Genomic DNA, 20,888 nt, shown 5'->3' with positions numbered 1-20,888 from the left:
TATATTTATTCTTATCATCATTAGGATTAATATTTCCAAAACACAAATATTTAATGTACATCACTCAGCATTTCTCCCTAATATTCAGAGCATATTTTCAGCCAGGAGATTGCATGGTTTAAATAAATCACCAAGCTGAACCTTTAACTCAATATTAAAGGCTCTGCACACTGAAACACCATGGAAAGATGGGGTCAAGGGATAGGCTACCACAGAAACACCAGGGTTCTTCTGGAAGTTGACAGGGTATGGTTCATTTCTATCATTTGACCGTTTGTGTTGATGCGGTGGTGGCGTCAGCTTGCTTCTGCAACCTCAGATCAACCAATTATTGCAAAATCATAGCGATTTTGCAATAATTTGATTGGATGATTTGGAGACGATTGCGTTTTTCCCTGTTGTAAGAGTTAGTCACATTTATCTGATTGTGTGATTACAGAGTGAGGGTGTACAAAGTCTAAAACTGTGTGTGTGTGAGGGGGGGGGGGGGGGGGCAGGGGGGCGTTTTAAACATCCAAAGCCTGCTGTTTGTCCTTTGTGTTAAAATTCTAAGCAGTTTCTCAGTCAACATTTAAGTGTCCTGCGATTACAAACAGTAATCCAGCTAATTCACCAAAAAACTTTTATTTGCGTGCTTTTAAATATCGCAAACCCCAACACAAATTAACTCTGCAGTCGCAAAGTGCTTCCAGACGGCACATTGGTCAAACTTTAACTTTCATTGACCAGTCCTTCCGAGAACCAACTGAGGTCTGCCTGAACAAGGGTTGGAGTCGTCTCCCTTGTTAGATAATAGGCCCATTGATACTCGTGGTCTACGGCCCTCTTTCATACTCCAAATATAATATGATGTATATTGTACCCACCCAAACAGTATCATCACCTGGTCTCTCATCGGATTGCATCCAAACTCACCTCTCCAATGGACAGTCAGTATGCTATCGCAAATACCTTACGTTATGCATCAACCAGGTGGGTGCTCAAAACACACACACACACTTTGAGTACCTGGAATAAATGCAACTCATTATTAATTATTATATAGGCTCTCCCCCGCACATTGCTGTGGTACTACTCTGAAAGGTAACAGCCAAGAAATGTGGGGTAGGAGGGTGTGGGGTTAGGGTTAACATTTTGACAGAGCTGGAGTTTGCTTAGAAGAGGGGGTGGTTGAGCCCCCCCCCCATCCCCCCTCGAGACCATTGTTTGATCAGCTGCAGATATGCTGCTTTCATCTCTGACCCGTTAACCGATACGCCTCATTGGAAAAGCTGATTACTAAATAGGCCGTGTTAGTGCGGTCAATCGACTGAATATGTTCAGAGCTATTTACGAATGCACAAGGGAGTTTTAGCCACTACAGACCGCAAAAGCTTTCTGGAAAGGCCAAACACTCAACTTGTTCACCCAAAAGGTGCTTGATATCACGCATGTGTTTTCGTTCTGTCATTTAAAGTTACATGTCCCAAACTTCTCTGGGTTTGAAAAGTTTGATTATAATCCAATAATGCTAAAATCGTATCATCTACCGTCTAGTTATAGAAATGGCCTACAATTATCCCTCTGTAGCTCTGAACCAGAACTCTGACTCAGTGTGTTTATTGAAGGGTATTTGGATAGCAGTCAAAACTCAAAAGAACACATTCCTAATGTAAGCTTTGCTCCCCCATCCCTTTTGTGTATTTGGAATTTTTGCTTGTTGGGAGGTTTGGTAATTTAAGAGAAGACCAAACATATTTATTTTGGTTTCGATGATTATATTTCAGCATCAGCATATTTGCCTGGCAGAACATATAAAAAAAAGAAAAAAAAAACTGAATGAACAATTACTACAACTAAATATCATCTCTACACCACGCCTGTACAAAGCAGGACTGATCAATGATATGAACAGCTCCTCATTCATTCACTTTTGTATCAAAAGGCAGAAACTCTCAAATCTCATCTTCTAGTCTAAAATGAACCAATAGAAACTCGAGTACAAATGTGCAGATCTACCGATCTTCCGAGATCTTCAGTTCTTCGCTGGGGATAGTGAGACACGTTTAAAGTCCTTTCCAATTCACAGAACCATTGTTTCCATGTCCCCCTCGCCTTAATAACTACAACGGTAACATTTGGTACAAACAGATGCTTACAAAAGCCTTTCTTTCCATCACCCTCCCAGGTACAGAAAAACTGTTACAAACAGCCGGAAAGTAAGAGATGACACCACAGACACTGGTGAAATCCAGTGGCTCTGCAGTGTCTCATCAAATATCCCCTCTCTTGTTAGATGCATGGAACTTTATATGAACGTTATCAAATGTGTTCCATCTGGATAACAGTTGGAACGAGTCGGGGCGATGAAAAAACAAAAATACAGGGTTGGTCGAGATGAAATACACATGACGAAAAATAACAAGGGGTCTGTAGAACCACATTTTGGAGATTGCTGGTGTCAACACCTGACTGGCCATATGTTTCACACTACAAAAAGGTTTAGGCTGCCAGTAGAGTACATCGGTATTCAAGCCAGTGGAAAAGTAATGGGGGAGAGAAAAAAAGGTAATCAGTCCATCCACTCAAACATGTCCCAGTAATAGAGCGCCTAATTTCGACAAAAAAAAAAAAAAAAAAGTGTTAAAAAGGGATAAGGCCAATGACATGATCCCTGGCCAATCATCTGTAATGAGTAGAGGATCTATCAGAGGATGGGTGCATGTGTTGAAGGGTGGAGTGGGGGGCGGGTGGTCAATTAAGTAAGCTAGTTCCTCTCCTGCACAAACACAGTTTCCTGTGGACAAAGCCCAGCGTCCTGCAGGGTCATGTCGTAGTCCAAGTGTGCGAGTTTCCTTCTGGGGAAGTTGGTGACGAGCTCAAAGCGTTCATTGGGATAACCTTTAGACTGGACGTGTCTGACCAGGGCCTGAGGAGAGAGAATCAGAACCTCAATAACACACAATATCATAAAAAAGGGCGGCATCGGCCACATACAGTCTACCGTTCCAATAAAAAAGTAAAAAGCAGCAATGTTGTCCTCAAATCGACTGCATGGTCTACATTTACACAGCGCTTTTCTATCCAGAGGCCACTCAAAGCGCTTTTCAATTTAGCCTAATATTCACCCATTCATGCACACACATACACACTCTGACAGCCAGCTCGTCGGGAGAAGTAAGGGTTAGATGCCTTGCTCAGGGACACCTCGACACTCAGCTAGGAGGAGCCAAAATACTTGCTATTATGGTCTACAGTCCCAATAAAAATTAAAAGCAGCAATGCTGTCCTCAAATAATTTCCATTGGGCGACGGGAAGATGGATGCTTACCTGTGGTACAGTAGACCTGAAGGGTTGGTCGTATAATTATTACAACCCATATAATTATTCATGCATACTATTTGCGTGTAAGGCAGGGGAACTTTCTCCGCCACTCAGATGTTTTAGTAAAGAGTCCTTGTTTGAGCCTTTTGGTTGGGACAAGGCTGCAAGAGTAAGGCATCACAGGCAAGCGTCTATCCACCGTTTAGTCATCGGAAAATACAAACATTGCTTTCCATTATGCCCTTCACAAAATTAATCCATCTTTTATTTTTGTATTAAGACGCTGAACGCTAAATAAGTTGCACTCTCACCATCAATTTGGCTTTGGAAGACAGTGCAATCTGCTCTCTCTGACCGTCCGGGTAGCGAAGCATCAACCTGGCCTTCGGACCTGCAGGAACATACGGTCACACGCCAACGGTCAGACTTCAGGCCAACAGCGTTACACGCCACTTCACTCATCCACACCAACATGGACACACACACACAGACAAGACAGCCGGCGGTGTGTCTCCTCGTACCGTCGTCGGCGTCGGGTCCGTCCGAGTCCGAGGGCCTGGCGGCGCCTGACGGCGCCGTGCTCTGGGCCGCCGTGGAACAGTGGTTCTCCCCCGGCAGCGGCGCCGGCGGCTCAGAGTTAGTGCGGGCCGCCAGCGCCGCCTCCGCCGGCCGCTCTAGGTGGTTCTTTTTGCTCTCCTCCTTCCTGTGGCTGTGCTCTTTGCGCGGGGACTTCCTGTGGCAGGCGGGGGCGCTGTTGGAACCGAGCGGCTGCGGGGTGGAGGAGGCGGACGAGGAGGAAGAGGAGGAAGAGGAGGAGGTGGGAGGGGCGGCGGCGGCGGCGGCGGCGGCGGCGGCGGCAGCGGGCCGTCGGCTCGACGAGGTCGACGACGACGCGGGCATCTGCTGCACGGGGGGCTCGGGCGCGTCGTTGTCGGAGCCGTCGATGGAGATGAGGCCCTCGCTGTCGGAGAAGGGCTCCGCCTCCGAGTCCTCCTCCGCCTCCGACTGGGGGGAGACGGGGACGTCCAGGGCGGCGGACTCGTAGTGGGTCTCCTGCAGGGACGCCCGGATGGCCGCCTCCAGCTGGCTGTCCTCACTGGCGTCGATCAGACTCTCCTGAGGCACAAAACCACAACAAGGGGTGCGGGGGGGGGGGGAGGAAGGAAGAGACTCGGTCAACTTAAGTCCGCCATGAGCGCATTTGAAAAACAGACACGTGGGAGGAGCCTGATTAAGAGAGGCCTTAAGGGAGAGTCTCACGGAGCGCGCTCGTTTGGCGGGCGGAGCGTTGCACGACGGCCCGTCGAGCTGGCCGTGCTCGGCCAGGAAGCCCGTGACCTGCTCCAGGAACGACGCCACGTCTAACTCGTTCCACTCCACCATCTTCTGACCTGAACGGGGCGACGGGTTTTGGTGGTCATGGACATATAACGGTCCGTTCGTGGTCTGTATCACAGCACATCTAAAGCATCCGTACGGCCTGAAGGCCCCCCCCCCGCCCCCTTGTCAAGACTCACCTGTCCGAGGGTCGAGAATCGAAATATAGGGAAACTTGTTTAGCTTGTAGAACTGGATGTACCTCTGGCCCTCTTCACTGTCATGATACACCTGTGATAGAGAGGATGTACAACTGTGAATACCACAACAAAAACGAATCAGTCTGGGAAGCGAAGCATTACGGCACATGCGGAGGTGTGTGGGTTCCTCGGATGGGGAGAGTGGTTCATCGCGAGGTGGCGTGACTAGTGGACATGAGACGGACCTGCCAGAAGATGAAGTGCTCTCTGATGATGGTCCGCACGGCCTCGTTGCTCCACACGTCCCGGTTCAGACACTGGCAGGCGAAGTCCTGCACGTTCTGGATGTTGATCATCAGCCACTTGTTCTCCAGCTGCCCGCAGTCTTTCGCCTGAAACACCAACGTCACATTACGGACACTTGATGTGTATTTCAAGCGAGATTTCAGCACACCCACCAGCAGGGCTCTCAATAAATCAATAAATCCAATGTAGAATTGACAATACAACCTTTATGAGACACAAGCAGGTAGGTATCTTGAGAACAGACTGTACAATTTAAAAACTTGACCCCTCTATTGAAAGGTCAGGGCAGATATAACTGAATGACAGTGACACCAAGCCAAACATTCGCAATCACACTATATGGCCACCAGATGGTGATGAAGTAATCTGTTCTAATTGAAGGCAATCAATCATTTTTTCTCTTAGCAATTGATTGTATTAAACACTGTGACTTGAAAATTGCTCCTAGACACTGGATTACCTGTTTATTGTGGTTTAATGCAATCAAAGTCAACTTTGAGGAAAAAAACTACCAAAATAAGACATCATTTTTGTTTGTAGAAAAGAAATGTGAGGTTTGTTCTTGATTGGTTATTTGTCAGTTTTTGTCACAGAGTGATATGGTTTGGACTGTAGGAATCAATGGAGGGTCAGCTTTCATATACTGTTACTTTATGTAGGTCAAATTACGGGAAAGCGATCGCTATTGCTTTGCATGTGCGCAGTTAGGAGATTCAAAACTTTTTGTTACATGTTTCTTATTTTGAATGTTTTATAAATGGACCAAAAGTTGAAATGCTTTAAAACTTATTTGTAAGTGTGGGGGGGGGGGGGGGGTTTACCAGGATACGGTTTATGCTTCAGTGATGTTGTAGGGGAGTTTTCACCAACCAAAACTTTTAAATTAATTGAAATTCCAATCTATCGTCACCGTCACACACAGAGCTAGGGATGTGCGTTATAGACAGGATAGTCCATTTTCTGTCAATTCCATGAAAAAAAATTAACTACATGCTACACTGTTTTAATAATCCTATAAACCTTTCACAAATTAAAGGCACCTCCACTTTTCTCCAGTAACTAGGAAGTAGGGCTGGGCGATTAATCGAATTTCGATCTCGATTTCGATTTTAGCGTCAAACGATCACAAAACTAATATACTCTATTTTTCTACTTTTTTATTAAATGTTTTATAGAAAGAACAGCTGGATACATGTCTGTACATTAATTTGATCATTTTCTTTTTTACCGTTTTGTGTATTTTCTTAAGACACAATTTCAAAGTTCTCAGAAAGATGGATGCGATGATCGTGATTTCAATCTTGAGCAAAATAATTGTGATTATGATTCTTTTCATAATCAAGCAGCCCTACTAGGAAGTGCTGTTGAGCAGAACTGTCACAAATTACTAAATAATTATAATAATCCACTATTAAGACCATAACTAAAACGATAACCTGCAATTTAGTTTACTAATATGGAAATCTAGCTACTGCCGTTTAAAAAGAACGTTTCTTATCGAATATATGTATGTTTTTTCTAAAGTAAATCCATCTTTGAATTTATCGTATATATCAAATGACTTGATGGCTTCTTCTATGAACCAGCTTTATCTGGTCTGTTACCAATACAACCCAACAAAACGTTTGATGCAATTCAATACGAATAAAGAAATAGTCCGGCCAAACCAAAACCTTACCGTTTCAAAGCTTCCTTTATGCATGAGCTCGATGGGGGGGCGGAAAAGGTCTGCCAGGGTGCTCAGCTTCTTGTCCACCGTGCTGCCGTTCCTCAGCTCCTGTTCCTGTCGGACTGGAGTAACACACCATCCACCCCAGGTGAGGTTCTAGAAGACGACCACTATGACTAAGGTTTGAGTCATTTCCCCTACTTAAATACCTTAACTTAAGTGCTAACTTGAGTTTAAGAGCTCAAGTTAAATACTCTTGACTAGTCTGTCTGAAAAGGGGCAGTTCACCGGTTTCCAACCTTATTTCTCGATTTTAGAGGATGATTTTAGAGGATGCTAAACGTTGACAGACATGAAAACGAGGTAAACAATGACAATCTGTGAACTTTCCCTTTAAGAAAGTACTAAAAAACAAAAGACAATGAGGAAACTCACTTGTTTCCGTTTGAAAGTCCCGAAAGCCATCGAAGATGGAGCGTGCAGGACGTCTCCGTTTTGGCACTGGATGGGATATGCGGGTCAGGGGTAACAGTCAAGGTCGTCAAATGACAATCACGTGTCGGCGATAAGAACAAAATAACAGAACAATGCGACAGAGTCGATCGCTAAGAAGTGTGAGGCGCCAAACACAGATAATGAGAAGCGTACCTCCGAACAGTGGCTCCGGCTCCACCAATATGTCTTGCTTTTGGGGAATCGGCGCACGTACTTCACTGTAAAACATAAGGCGACATCAGCCTGTACTGCAAACATCCACCAAGTAGCACCGTGTTAGACCATAACACGTTTAACAAAATAAGTCATATTTAAAGTGCAGAATATACAACACAGTGAGGGTAGGTGTTGAATAAGAGATCTGTTTACTCTTCAGGTGGAGCTCTGCTGCCCGAAGCCGCCGCAGATCCAGAACTGGTGCTGGGCTCCTCGGCGATGCCACCTCCATCCAGGAACATGGTGACGGCCATCTCTAGGTTGTTGTTGCATGCTTCCAGCATATGTTTTCCTATACTCTCTGTAGCTCCTAGAAAAGAACCATAAGAAGATATAATAAAGACCCAATGATATGATCAACATGTGGAACGAGGAGGACACTACAGCAGAATTAACATGTTGAACCCCACTACCATGTTGGACACAATAGTGCATTTTTATCATCCAATGGCTAAAAGCGTTATTAACATGATGCATGATATTTTGTATATTATATGGTCGTATTGTGGGAGATATTATATGTGGAAGTTACAAGCCACCCGTGCACATGACCCGACCTGTACCGACGGTTTAGTTCATGTGTTGAAAGTACTGAACTGCGCATGCTCACTTCACATTGCAAGTATCATCTCCAAGGAACCCCTTTCATTTTCATCATCCATTCAAACCGATGGTGTATTCACATAAATAAAAAATATACTGCGTTACAGCGAAGTTTGGTAACTTTTCTCATATCATTGAACGGTTGAGCGCTCGTACTGCGATCATGCCACCAAAAAGTGAGGGGCTTTCATTTCCAGCCTGCTACCAGGAACATTAGGCGGAGCCTAGAGAGCTAGCACTGCTCTCTCTCTGCTCGTCAGGGAAAATGTTGCACACCCGACGTCCATTCCAGATATTCAAACATGCAATCCGAAAGATGATCGAGCAAGTTTGGCGAACGTCACCTCGCTGTGATAAGACTGCACGTGTAGAGTGTGTTTGAAAGCTATATTTTGGCACACGTGAAAGGAAAACACCTTCCCCACGCCGTTTGACTTTTAAGTTTATGAGCCAGAGACCCACGTACTTGTCAGCCGTGACTGGCTTTTCTCTTTCCAATGCAGAGCATTGACAGGGGGCAGTACAACACATCCATGCCCATTTTGTTTCCTGCGCAGTACATTTCAGGTGCTTAGGCGGATTAGCTGCTCGGGGGGATAGTAAATGGTTACCGTGTGGCCCAAACACAAATAAAAATATTTTATTTACCTGTGATTGCTGTGAATTGTTGTATTAACCCATTCACCCCCGGAGCTGATGAATCTCCGAGCGCCGCCATCTTACCGCCACAAACAACAACACAAATGTTGCGCGTGCGTTCCGCCGTCCTTTCCCTGGCGCAATGCCCCGTCGTCACCGAAGGTTTTGTTTTGCATTGTGGGAGATGTATTTTTTGAAGGAACGAATGCTTTTGAAAAATGCATTTGGAGCTTTGCAATAATAATGTATATTTTACATCATTCAACTATTATTAGTTGATATTATTATTAAGCTATGAGTTATGTTATATTAAACATCATCAACATGCACTTTGTGATGATATACTACTTCAAAACGGAATACTCTGGTTTTTCAACTGTTCACTGATACATACCTTGATGAATAAACTAAATGTATTTGATTTTTCTAGATTCTATCAACAAATCAATGAGTCACTTCAGGCCCTAAATCGGCCCTCTGTTGGCCAACGCTACACAATAGTACAGCAAGTCGGTATAGGACTACTCTATATAGTTCGATAGTCAATTAAGAAAGACCGATATGAATCTGTAAACAATCTGAAAAAGTTGGTTAAGTTTAACAATAATAAATTATCCAAAAAAGGGACTGTACTTGTACTAGTGCCTCTCATGTAAAGTTTATACTGCAACCATACGCTTGTTGAGACAAGCAATCTCCTCATGTTGAATTTAGAAAAAGATATACAGCTAGCAACAATCACAGGGAGCGATATGATCTTTATTTGAATACACATTTACTTCTAATAGGCTGTCAAGACTTGACAAGTAGCCTACCATAATAACCACATGCACTGTCTATGACTTTATTTTCATCTGTCAAATTATGCAACAGATCGTGACTACCCACCAGGGTAATACAAATGACCCATTGAGCTTAGAGTTGTGATATTTACAGGACTGTGACGTTTTAGTCTAAATAATAGGATTCTAAAACAAATAGTATTTAGTTGTGTCAATGCGCAACACCCCAAGGTCATCTATTCTCAGATGCTTCATGAACTGGTGTACCCATTGTGGGAAGTACCTGGTACTTGGTGAGGTAGAAGTCTCCTCCTTTCCCAAAATCTTTTGAAATGCCCCATTTTGTCTCTGATTAGATTGCAGTGAAACTTCAAACATAAAGTGGTAAAATAATGTGTGTGTGTGTGTGTGTGTGTGTGTGGGGGGGGGGGGGGGGTGAAAGAGGAGGACTCCAATAGTGTATCATGCAAGCAAAAATATAATAGCTGGAGACAAATTAGGAAATATGAGAGGCATCCCCTCTTTGCCTCTTCACAAATTTCAGATCCAGCCAATCAAATCAGCACACTTCTTGTTAGACAACAGCATAGATACAGTTATGCATGGCTGCATACACGTTTTTATTTTTTTGGAGTGGGTGAACACGGCAGAACTCTAACTTCAAAGTGTATACATTTTTATTTGTGTATAAGTAAGGGGGAAGGAGCATGTGTGGTTGTGTGTGTGTGTGTGTGCGCGTCTGTTGTGCGTGTGTAGGTATGTGTGTGTGTGTGTGTGTGTGTGTGTGCGTCTGTTGCATGCGTGTGTGTCAGTGTGTTGTGTGCATGTTTGCGTGTTTGTGTGCGTGTGGTTTGATGTCTATGAGGCAGGTTTTGGAACGTGAGGTCTGGTATTTCGGAAAAAGAGATGGGGGCGGGGGGGGGGAGTGCTCATGGCGGGAGGATCCGCGAGGCCGCGGCTCAGAAGCGGATGAAGGTGGCGTCGATCTGCCGCACGCTGGGCAGTGCCAGCATGATCTTCCGTCGGTACTGGGGGTCCTTTTGCAGCGGGTTCCTCTCCAGATACACTGTCTCCAGGGTCTTGGCGTTTTTCAACTCGTCCAGGTCGGACCAGTTCTCTATCTGGTTGTCGTTCATCTGAGGGAGAGAGGATGGGGTTACGGGGGGGACAGGGACATCAGCTTTATTCAACGGACCCCCCCCCCCCCCGCCAACAAGCTTGTGTATGCTTATTAATACATCATTATTTATGATCAGGCGCTATAGTGGAAGAGCTACAAGAAAGCCAGCCCCTTTTTCATGAGGATAAATTCCCTCTTCTGGCCGCTCCCTGATCAAGTTCCCATGACACATGCAATGACTTCAACACCAAATGACGCGTGGAATTTCAGTTTTAATTCCACTCAGATTTCATCCCTTTCTCACTGGGTTGTCGTACCCAGAATTCTTGTAGTTCCGTCAGGTGGCTGATATTTTCTATTTTCTTCACTCGATTGGCCGCGATGTCCAAAGTCGTTAACTTTTTCTGTGGAAGAGACAAAAGACAGAAAGCAAAAAAAAAAAGGATAAGGTATGCGGCAACGTCCACGACGGTCCAAGGTATTGTACTGCCGATGGTTGGACTGGGTAGGACTACGGGCCCGTGCCACTGGCGTTCGTATGACTCACATTGTTCTCCAGCCCCTCTATGAGTTCGATGCCGTTGTGGCTCAGGTAAAGCTCCCTCAAGTTGCAGAGGCCCTGCAGGCCCTCCATCTTAGTGATGCGATTACTCTGGGGGCATAAACAATAAAACACAATCTATACAAGTGTCTGTGAACGTTTAAATATACTGTGCATTACACCATTGCTCAAACCTACAGAAAGAATGTGTTGAAAATCAAAGGTGTACCTGAATGCTGAGAACTGTGAGATTATGTAAGCCCTCCAGGTGCTGTAGCTGTGTGATCTTATTGGTTCCCAGGAACAGGCTCTGCAGAGAGGCCAGGCTGTCCAAGTTTTCGATCATCTGCGCAGGCAACAACATTACAACAGACACTTAGAAATCAGTGTATGGTCTCTAAATGTTATCTTTATATGGATATGATGAATGGACTGTATTTACATAGCGCTTCTCTAACCTGTGACCCCCCCCCCCAAGGCCGTTTACAATTCGCCCATTTATACATATATTCACTCACTGACCGCGGCGCGGAGTGAACCATGGAAGGAAAAGCCAGCTCACCAGGAGCAGTTAAGGTAAGGTGTCTTGCAGGAACGATTAATAAATGAATTGGTAGACAGTTTTTCTATTATTTGCTATCAGTGTTGCTATTGGTCGACAGGCATTTGCTATCATTTATTTATTATGCACAATTTAACATGTTCACAGAGTCCTTTCAAAACATACATATTTTGTCATTCAATGACCGAGGACAATTCATTATTGAGCACAGCCTTCCCAGGGGCTGACTATCTTACCCGGATCCGGTTGGAGCCAAGCTCCAGCATCTCCAGACTGGTTAGGTGGTTCAGGTTGGCGATGGTGCTTATTTTGTTGTGAAGCAGGAACAGCTTCTTTATTCTGGTCAGCCGCTCCAGCCCCTCAATCTTCCTCAAAACGTTAAAGGAAACGTCAAGCTGCCTAATATAAAAGGGAAAAGCAAGACAGCCATTGGTCCAAATAGCGCACAGATCCAGACATTTGTCCACTATACAGCCAAAGTGAATAGGCTATGGAGGATTATGTAGAGGATCCAGGCAGTAAGGCAGTACTGTCGGACTCACTCTAGTTCTGTGAGATTCTGGAGGTTCTCCAGCTTGCGTATCTGATTGTCGTAGACGTCCAATTCCTGCAGTGATCTTAGGCCATCTAGATTTTCTATTTTTTTGATGAGATTCTGGCGTAGGGAGAGGGTCTGGATAGGAAGAGGAGAGGAACACAAAAAAATGTTAATCGGTAATATGATCGCATAAGCATGACTACGACATTCAACAAAACCTTAAATTGTAACAGACCCGATTAAACCACTTACTTTGGCCTTCTGTAACACCTCCAATCCTTCGATCTTCCCAATGCGACAGTGAACGAGATCAACATCCTTAAAAAAGACAATAAGCAACCATTATTCGTGGATCCTAATTTACAAACGAACAATGACGCAGAAACATCTTATAACAATTGTCAAGTAAACTAACAAATACCAAAAATGTCTTACTTCTTCATCAGGGTCCAGGGTTATCGTCTCCATATCAACTGGGGACTCCTCTTTAAATGAAACATAAAACATAATAACATGTAGGTCTTACTCGCACTTTAAATATCTATTTAAATGACTTTTGTAATGATCATTTAGACATATGGTGTTGTTCAAACAAAAATGGTTACTTGAGGTAGATGGCTGAGTGGTGTCCTGCTCGCCATTGATACTCTTCCTCCGAGTTTCTTCATCTCCTGACTCTTCAGACTCGCCACGCCGATCCACTAGAGATTTAACCGGGAAAGATGTTCAGAGCTGTGCTTCAAACCATTGACATCTGCAGTGGCTACAACGATTACGACGCAATGGACCCAAGCGATTATAGTCACCAATATGCTCGCCGGAGGCCTCAAGTTGCCAACACACTCCATACACACGTCACACAAAACTTAAAAGATTCATATTATATTTAAATATCCTTGACATAACATGTTTAACGGAAGAGCAACCTTAATCTATGGTTGCCCTACGTCTTACATCGCGAATCTAAATGATCAAAAGAGTACACTGATAGCGAATGTAAGCAAATCATGGGAGATACCCATTATAGGCTAGCTCGCAAGCTAAGCTTCGATGGCCATACTGCCATTTAAAATTAAAATAAGACACTAAGTGAGTTAATGTCAGGAAATAGGATGATAGTCCTTAAATAATATACGTATGAGCAACTGACACACATTGGAAAGCCGGTGTAACGTTCGCTCTCAGGTATTGTGAGGTAGCCCAATGAAGAACAACACCAGGCAGTCTTGTTGTTGATATCAGCCTCACGTCCAGGGGATGCTTTTTACTCCCATACAACGCACACATCCACAACGATCACACATCATTAAAGAGACGGGGTGCCTGTCGAGCGGTGACTCATGACGCAAACACAACACGGGGAGAAATCAGATGATAAACATGTATTTACCTTCCATTTCTTGAGGCTCTCCAGTAGACAGGGAAGCCATGTTTCGTGTAGACCAACCCTCTACCGCCACCCAGCCAATCAGAGGGCTGCCATGTTTGATGGAGACCCGCCTTCGACCGCCGCTCAGAGGGCTGCACATCTGGCGCCCAGTGCGCAGAGACACAAGACCTCAAAACACGCAAAAGTCCTCGGCGATCATAGAATATCCCCGTATATGTTATATATAGTCAGCTCTGTTGATAGTTTCAGTACAAGTTGTGTCTACTGGGAGCCGGACAAACAGGCTGAGGAATACCTTCTACCCCTGGGCAATTCGTCTACTTAACGCCTGACCCCCCCCCCCCCCCCCCCCCAATGGACATGTGAAATCCTCTACCATATTTATTTATTTAAAAAAAAGACACTTATATGTTATGTCTGCATATTTATATTTATTGTGCCTATTGCTGTTGTTTGTGTTTGTATTTTTGCTTTTTGCACTGCTTTATTTTGCACTATGGGTAGTGAGCACCACCCCAATTTCATTGTACAAGTTTGCACAATGACAATAAAGTCTGAATCTCTGAATCTAAAGTGAGCCAAGCGAAATCTGACATAGATGTACTTTATTTGTTGGTACATTTCTTCGCCACCCATGCCCTATTACAATTCAGGAGTCAACGCGCACTGTTATATAGGCTATGTAATAACCCCTTTATAGGCAAAAAAAACAACTGGTACAAATTGTCGGTAAGAAGTGATTTAAGTATACACACTTTGGCCTGAAGATGGCGATACCATTCTACCAAGGAATAAAAGCATTACTACGTTGTTCTTCCCGGAAGTTGATTACAACCAATCACAGGGTTGTGACTTGACGTAGAGATCGCAATAGTGTTGAATGGGCCAATCTCAAGGGAGTGTTATAAGTCCCATCTTGTTCAACATAATGGTTAATGACATATATGACAAACTGGGAGAGAATAATGAATTATATGCAGATGATGCTGTGATTTGGAGCAGAGGACGCAACATTTCATACATTAATGATAAGATTCAAAAGGACATTCATATACTTGAACAGTGGGGAGTTGATTGGGGTTTTACATTTTCTGCTTCAAAATCACAGGTTGGATATTTTACTAAGAAAAATCTCCCTGAAACTTACAAAATTATGCTCTAGTCTATAATTAGCAACTTGTTAGAAGTGAAAAATGTAAGTAGGCCTACTTGGGAATATCGTTGGATGCCAAACTCACATGGAAATATCACATTGATTATATCTAAACAAAGTGTAAAATGGTAACTAATCTTTTGAGAATGGTTACAGGGCATAGTTGGGGAGCAGACAAGCAGTCACTGATTTACATATATAAAGCATTGATGAGATCAACAATTGATTATGGTTGTATCTTAGCATGTAAGACATCCCTCAAGAAAATTGAAAGAATGCAGTTTAAGGCTTTGAGGATTGCCCTAGGTGCTTTTAGAACAACTCCTACAAGCGCCTTAGTAGAATTTAAGGAAGCCCCAATTCACTTAAGGTATGAGCAATTGTCTTTAACATACTGGGTTAGACTAAAAGGAAGTGTTAACAAACGATCAATTTCAGTGCTTAGTGATTGTTGGGAATAGACTAAAAAGGCCAATGGATTTGGTTGGAATATTGACAATTTAGTGAATGAGTATGGATTGAAAGAATTAAAGTATGGTCCAGCATTAGCTTTAAGTTGTATTCCTGCTCCCTGATCCAGAGGTAAACATTGATTTATTAACCGAAAAAAGCGAGCATCTCACCAAGCAAAGTTTTGCTCAAGCCTGCTTCTTACTTCATACTATGGATACCTGAAAATATTTACAGATGGTTCTAAAGATCCCAAAGGGCAATGTGATATTGGTATATATATTCCAGAATTTGAAAAAGGATATGGATGTAGAGTGAGTGACTTTTTATCAGCATACTCAATAGAGATGACTGCAATAATAACCGCTCTTAGATGGGTGGTACTAAATCTCTTAGATCAGTTATATGTACTGATTCTATGGCAGTACTACAAAGTTTTATAACAGATATTTCAATACGTGAAGATTTGGTAACAGAGGTAAAGCATCTTCTTTTAAGTATTATAAGCCTTGGTTTAGTTATACAGTTCTGTTGGATTCCAGCCCACTATGGAATCTATGGTAATGAAATTGCTGATAAATTAGCTAGACCAAACAGATATTCACATTCCATTGGGCAAAGGTGATGCCATATCATTAATTAAATCAGAGGTTATGTTAAGGTGGCAAGATGAATGGGAGTCAGAGAGCACAGCCAGATACTACCATAGGAACCAGAGCAGTATTTGAGGGAAAATAATCACCTCAAAGGGGCTAAACCGACATGAAGAAGTTGGAATAACAAGGTTGAGATTAGGTCATATTGGATTTAAGCAATTTTGCTCCGAGTGCAAAATTGTAGAGGATGTTAATCATGTTTTATTTAAATGTAAGAAATTTGACCAGCACAGGCAGAAATTGAAAGAACTGGATGAAGAAAATGACATTCACAATATTTTACAGGAGCAAGGAATGGAGGGAAAAATAAGCAGGTATTTTGTTATGTATCTTAATGATACTGAACTAATTAGAAGCATTTAACCTTAAATATATATATATTTTTATTTTATTTATTATTTGTATTCATTTATTTATGCTGGTAGTTTGTTTATTTTGTTTTGTTTGTTTGTATGCTTTTTCTCTGTATTATTTTTTATGATTTAAAGTATCATTTGCCAACGTCCTGGCTACACACTCCCGTGTAGTAGTCCAGTAGGTGGCGGTATATAGTGAAGAACTCTGATCTGCCATTAATCAGAAGAAGAAGAAGAAGAAGAAGAAAAGGAATGGGCCAATCAGCGCAGTGCTTTTGGACATTTAAACAAGACGTTGGGTGCTTCATAATTTTAAAATTTCTGAACGGGAGGAAGGTTCGCCGTGCTTGGCTAATACTAACTGAGGTGTGGTGAGTAAAGATTGGTTTACATTCACAACACTTTGCTGAATGGTCTTTATAGCGACTACAGACAGACTGTAGAAATATGTAGCTTAATTGTGTTTTACCTAGATAGTTTTGTTTTTGTTTCAGATTTGTACTTTATAGAAACGCTGTGTTTGTTAAAAACTTGGTAGCATGCATTTTGTTGTAATCGTCATAGTTGGATGTCTGCTCTATTGAGTATATTTCAATGCAGCCATGTACGCGATCGTCGACTGTTGCGTATTGTCCTTTTAGCCCAGGAGCCATCCTGTTTAAAATGCAACTTTTTTTATCGCTAGAGAAGCAACCGTGTGTTTTTTGGTCCTATGTTAACAGTGTCTTCATTCACAGATCATTTGGAAAGTGCCTCAGCCATGGCTCAATTCGGATTCGAAAACGATATTCAAGGCATTTTGAAGTTGGACATGCCAATCACAAACGCGCCCATGGCCAGGTGGCAGAGAAAAGCCAGTACCTCAACCTCCTCCGCTTTACCATCACCTGGGAAGTCTGTCAACCTTTCGTTGACCACATCGAAGACCCCAAGCAAAACTCCAGGTAACGTAAACAGCCTTGACAGTGTTGCAACTGTTACATTTGTCGGGGCAGTGGACATGTGCCGATGCTGCTGTTCAATAAAACGTATTGCCTCACTGTTTCAATAGGAAAAAATAAAAAATGCACACCATCCAAAGTTGGAGGCGATCGCTTCATCCCGATCAGAAACGGACAGCAGCTCGATGTGGCCAGCTTCCTGTTAACCAAGGAGAATGAACCTCTGGATCCAAACAACCCCGCGTTGGTAATGAGATGCAATTAGCAGGAATTAGTATCGTCACTCTTTTCTATTGGAATAATTGCTGAGATTTTGCTGACATTTATTTGAATGTTGAAGGAGAACCAGAAGGCGTGGTCAGTCTCTCTCAATGGGTACGCCGTTGAAGAGGCAAAGATCTTGCACCTTGGTGGAAAGCCTTTGAATGCTCCCGAAGGTAACGGAATTGAAGAAATGTTCTTGCTTGACTATATTCTTGGGAGTCCTAATGGCTATTTGATTTGACCCATCCTGGATTGAAAAGTAGTCTTCTTATGTTGTATGTTACCGTTCTAATCTACAGGTTACCAAAACAACCTAAAGGTCCTTTACAGTCAAGTCACGCCTTCTTCAGTCAAAAAGACGAGATACATCTCTTCGGTTCCTGATAGGATCTTGGACGCTCCAGAGCTCAGAAATGACTTTTGTAAGTTAATGGTTTGACCAATATTGGCAAGGACTGAGTCATTGCAATATGGTAATTTCAAATAAGCTCCTACCACGTTTCAGTTGTTTATATTTATTGACTCTTGAATAGAGGACACCCTGTATTCAATATGGCTCCCTCTTTGTCCCACAACCAACAGACCTGAACCTGCTCGACTGGAGCAGCCGGAACGTTCTCGCTGTGGCGCTACATGACAACGTCTACCTGTGGGACTCCACCCGAGGCGAAATCACGCTGTTGATGAAGATGGAGCGGGAGGAGGACTACATAACCTCCGTCTCCTGGACCAAAGAGGGCAATTACTTGGCCATAGGAACCAGTGACTTCAAGGTTCAGGTGAGCGACTGACTGCACAGACCTGGTTGACGAGCACGCGGTGAACGGATGACGGGGTGACTGTAGCTCATTCCTGCCTGTACCCCCCTTCTGCTCTCATAGTTGTGGGATGTGGAGAATCAGAAGCGCCTGCGAAGCATGACTAGCCACACTGCTAGAGTGGGCAGCCTGAGTTGGAACGACCACATTCTGTCCAGGTAATCTTGCTAATGCAGCATGGCTATTGTGTGACCGTTGATTGGATAACATGCACTACCGACAATTTGTAGAATATGAGGATGTATGTAATGTAGTGACCGATTGGCTGTTGAATGATCCACGTTGTCTAGTTTCAACCTTTTTTTAAAGTATTATGCGTGATTGTATTGGTAAGGAAATGTGCATTACGCAAGACTGAAACATGGATGTTTACATTATGTCATAATGAACATTGACGTGCTAAATAGCCACGCTTCCTTTGGTTACCATTAATGTCTAAATTTAATAATGTTTACTCAAATTTTTAGGCTATCAGTACAACAAAATGCCTAATTAAGATTTGTATTTTGTGTCACAATTTGTTCAATAAATGCCTTTCAAAGGTGCCCCTACATCCAGGACACAACCCCCTAGGGTACATGGATTGATGGGTTGAAATTTTATATAGCGCTTTTCTAGACCCTCAAAGACGCTTTACAGTGTAGGGGGGACCTCACATATACACATTGATGGAAATATTATTTCAACAGACCACTTTATTCAGCTCTCCTCTCATCTGGTGTCTGTAAAGAGATTTGCAGTTGACGCAAATGTGACTGGGAGTCCAACACCCACTACGCACCCCATCCCCCCACATTGGCCACTCATCAGGAAGACCTGCTATCGGTTTGAAGTGCGGGTCTCATATTCCCTCGTCTCCCCAGTGCGTCACGTTCAGGACACATCCACCACCACGACGTCCGGGTGGCCAACCACCACATCTACACGCTGGAGGGCCACACGCAGGAGGTGTGCGGCCTGGAGTGGTCCCCCGATGGCCGCTACCTGGCCAGCGGCGGCAACGACAACATGGTGTACGTGTGGCCCGGTCTTGGCGAAGGCAGCATCGGCAACGAGAGCCAGTCCCTCCACTGCTGGAGCGAGCACCAAGGTGCAGTTAAGGTAAGGCATTGGCGTCTGGATGAAGTAACCTATAACTCAAGCTTGTGTGTTGTTGTAGTTCATCGTCCCTTGTGTGTAGAATGTTGAGCTACCCGTTACAGGAATGCCAAAGCCGTGTTACCTGAGGGAAAGCTGCACCAAATGGATCAGTGAGAAGTATTTTTTTTTCTTTAGGCTTTGGCTTGGTGCCCATGGCAGCCAAACATTCTGGCATCCGGCGGCGGCACCAGTGACCGACACATCCGCGTCTGGAACGTCAACAGTGGCTCCTGTATCAGTGCGCTTGACACACAGTCCCAGGTAACCTCCCAGGTTACTGTTAACCCTGATGGTGTTTTCCTTTGTGCTGTTTGAGTGCTTTATATTATGTGCCACGCTCTCTCAACTTGATGACTGTGACTGCAGATCTCCTCGTTGGTGTTTGCACCTAACTACAAGGAGCTGGTGTCGGGCCACGGCTACGCCCACAACAACGTGGTCATCTGGAAGTACCCGTCCCTCACCAAAGTGGCTGAGCTCGCCGGTGAGTCGAAGCGTTAAAACGTCTCTACATTCCGACCCTAGGAACAACTCGCCTCCGTCAACTCTTCTGCTTGTCGTCTTAATTCCGTGTATGATTCCTCGACAGGCCATGAAGACAGGGTGCTCAACTTGGCTCTGAGTCCGGACGGCTCCACCGTCGCCACGGTAGCTGGCGACGAGACGGTGCGCCTCTGGAAGAGCTTTGAGCTGGACCCCATTAAGAAGAAGGCGACGCGGATGATGAAGTCCACCAGTAGCGTCATTCACCAGACCATTAGGTGATGACTCTGATCGTTTTTCGGTCAATGTGGGGTCATTGGCGTTGACTATATGTGATCCGTTTTTATTATTTCCTAGCGGAAGAAAGACTTTTTTTACTTAAATTATATTTTAATCATGAGATGGTTGAATCATCAGAAGGTAGTTGGGTTTTATTTTGTTTTATTTTTGTCAGTCGTCTTGTTTATGTATGTTTGCCAGGAAGTTTTACAATGTTTTCTGCTGATGTTGTGCATTGTACTGGATGAGAGCATGGGGAATAAATTGTTCCAACATTTTATCTATGGCTCCTGTCACATGTAAGTCTCAAACGAGCCAATGCCCTCACAGCTCTACTGTAAACCTTGTATCTAAATACATCCCGGGAAATAAATTGGAACATTGCACTTTACACATCCAGCTACGTTCCTTATGGTTTCCGTCTGGCGCTCTTTCACCCATGAGCGGAATGGGTAGGCCATGGGACACTCCAGCAGATGGTGCTATTGCAACACACGCATACAACTCAAGGGACTGGGAGGAGCTGCCATTTTTCAAGATCTGTTTCCAGGCATTCATGAAAGGATCATGTTTGCCAAGTAAAGATGTTCTATTGGTTATTGTAGTCATCCGCTGGTACCACATGGAAGTATATGAGATTAACATTACCCTTTACGTGCTTTTCCC

General features: G+C 43.8%; 3 protein-coding genes across 4 annotated transcripts; 1 reads left to right on the top strand and 2 right to left on the bottom strand.

Annotated features, from left to right (window-relative positions):
* Window positions 1–1,736: 1,736 nt before the first annotated feature.
* On the bottom strand, window positions 1,737–8,898 carry ubxn7 (UBX domain protein 7). The gene is made up of 11 exons (XM_060058293.1): window positions 8,759–8,898; window positions 7,661–7,817; window positions 7,445–7,509; window positions 7,232–7,297; window positions 6,806–6,918; window positions 5,067–5,213; window positions 4,822–4,912; window positions 4,565–4,695; window positions 3,826–4,420; window positions 3,616–3,695; window positions 1,737–2,908 (listed from the first exon to the last, which is right to left on the bottom strand). Exons 1-11 carry the CDS (start codon window positions 8,826–8,828, stop codon window positions 2,747–2,749), a joined length of 1,677 nt encoding a protein of 558 aa, XP_059914276.1. The 5' UTR covers window positions 8,829–8,898; the 3' UTR covers window positions 1,737–2,746.
* A 1,469-nt stretch (window positions 8,899–10,367) lies between these two features.
* ppp1r7 (protein phosphatase 1, regulatory (inhibitor) subunit 7) lies at window positions 10,368–13,840 on the bottom strand. The gene is made up of 10 exons (XM_060058292.1): window positions 13,683–13,840; window positions 12,898–12,993; window positions 12,728–12,777; window positions 12,545–12,610; window positions 12,297–12,427; window positions 11,991–12,153; window positions 11,422–11,538; window positions 11,199–11,303; window positions 10,969–11,055; window positions 10,368–10,667 (listed from the first exon to the last, which is right to left on the bottom strand). The coding sequence occupies exons 1-10, from the start codon at window positions 13,819–13,821 to the stop codon at window positions 10,491–10,493; spliced, it is 1,131 nt and encodes a 376-aa protein (XP_059914275.1). The 5' UTR covers window positions 13,822–13,840; the 3' UTR covers window positions 10,368–10,490.
* Window positions 13,841–16,523: 2,683 nt separating this feature from the next.
* Window positions 16,524–20,502, top strand: cdc20 (cell division cycle 20 homolog). 2 transcript variants are annotated; one of them, XM_060058284.1, is made up of 11 exons: window positions 16,524–16,668; window positions 17,035–17,241; window positions 17,349–17,485; window positions 17,579–17,675; window positions 17,802–17,924; window positions 18,085–18,281; window positions 18,384–18,478; window positions 19,184–19,421; window positions 19,596–19,721; window positions 19,827–19,944; window positions 20,050–20,502. In XM_060058284.1, exons 2-11 carry the CDS (start codon window positions 17,058–17,060, stop codon window positions 20,223–20,225), a joined length of 1,491 nt encoding a protein of 496 aa, XP_059914267.1. In that variant the 5' UTR covers window positions 16,524–16,668; window positions 17,035–17,057; the 3' UTR covers window positions 20,226–20,502. The 2 variants fall into 2 exon arrangements, with proteins under 2 accessions (XP_059914267.1, XP_059914268.1); XM_060058285.1 differs by having other exon boundaries at window positions 16,583–16,665.
* Window positions 20,503–20,888: the final 386 nt, after the last annotated feature.

This window comes from Gadus macrocephalus, chromosome 8, assembly GCF_031168955.1.
Source record: "Gadus macrocephalus chromosome 8, ASM3116895v1".
Classification (NCBI taxonomy): Eukaryota; Metazoa; Chordata; class Actinopteri; order Gadiformes; family Gadidae; genus Gadus; species Gadus macrocephalus.
Note: the sequence above shows the minus strand (reverse complement) of the source record. Positions and strands in the feature narration are given on the sequence as shown.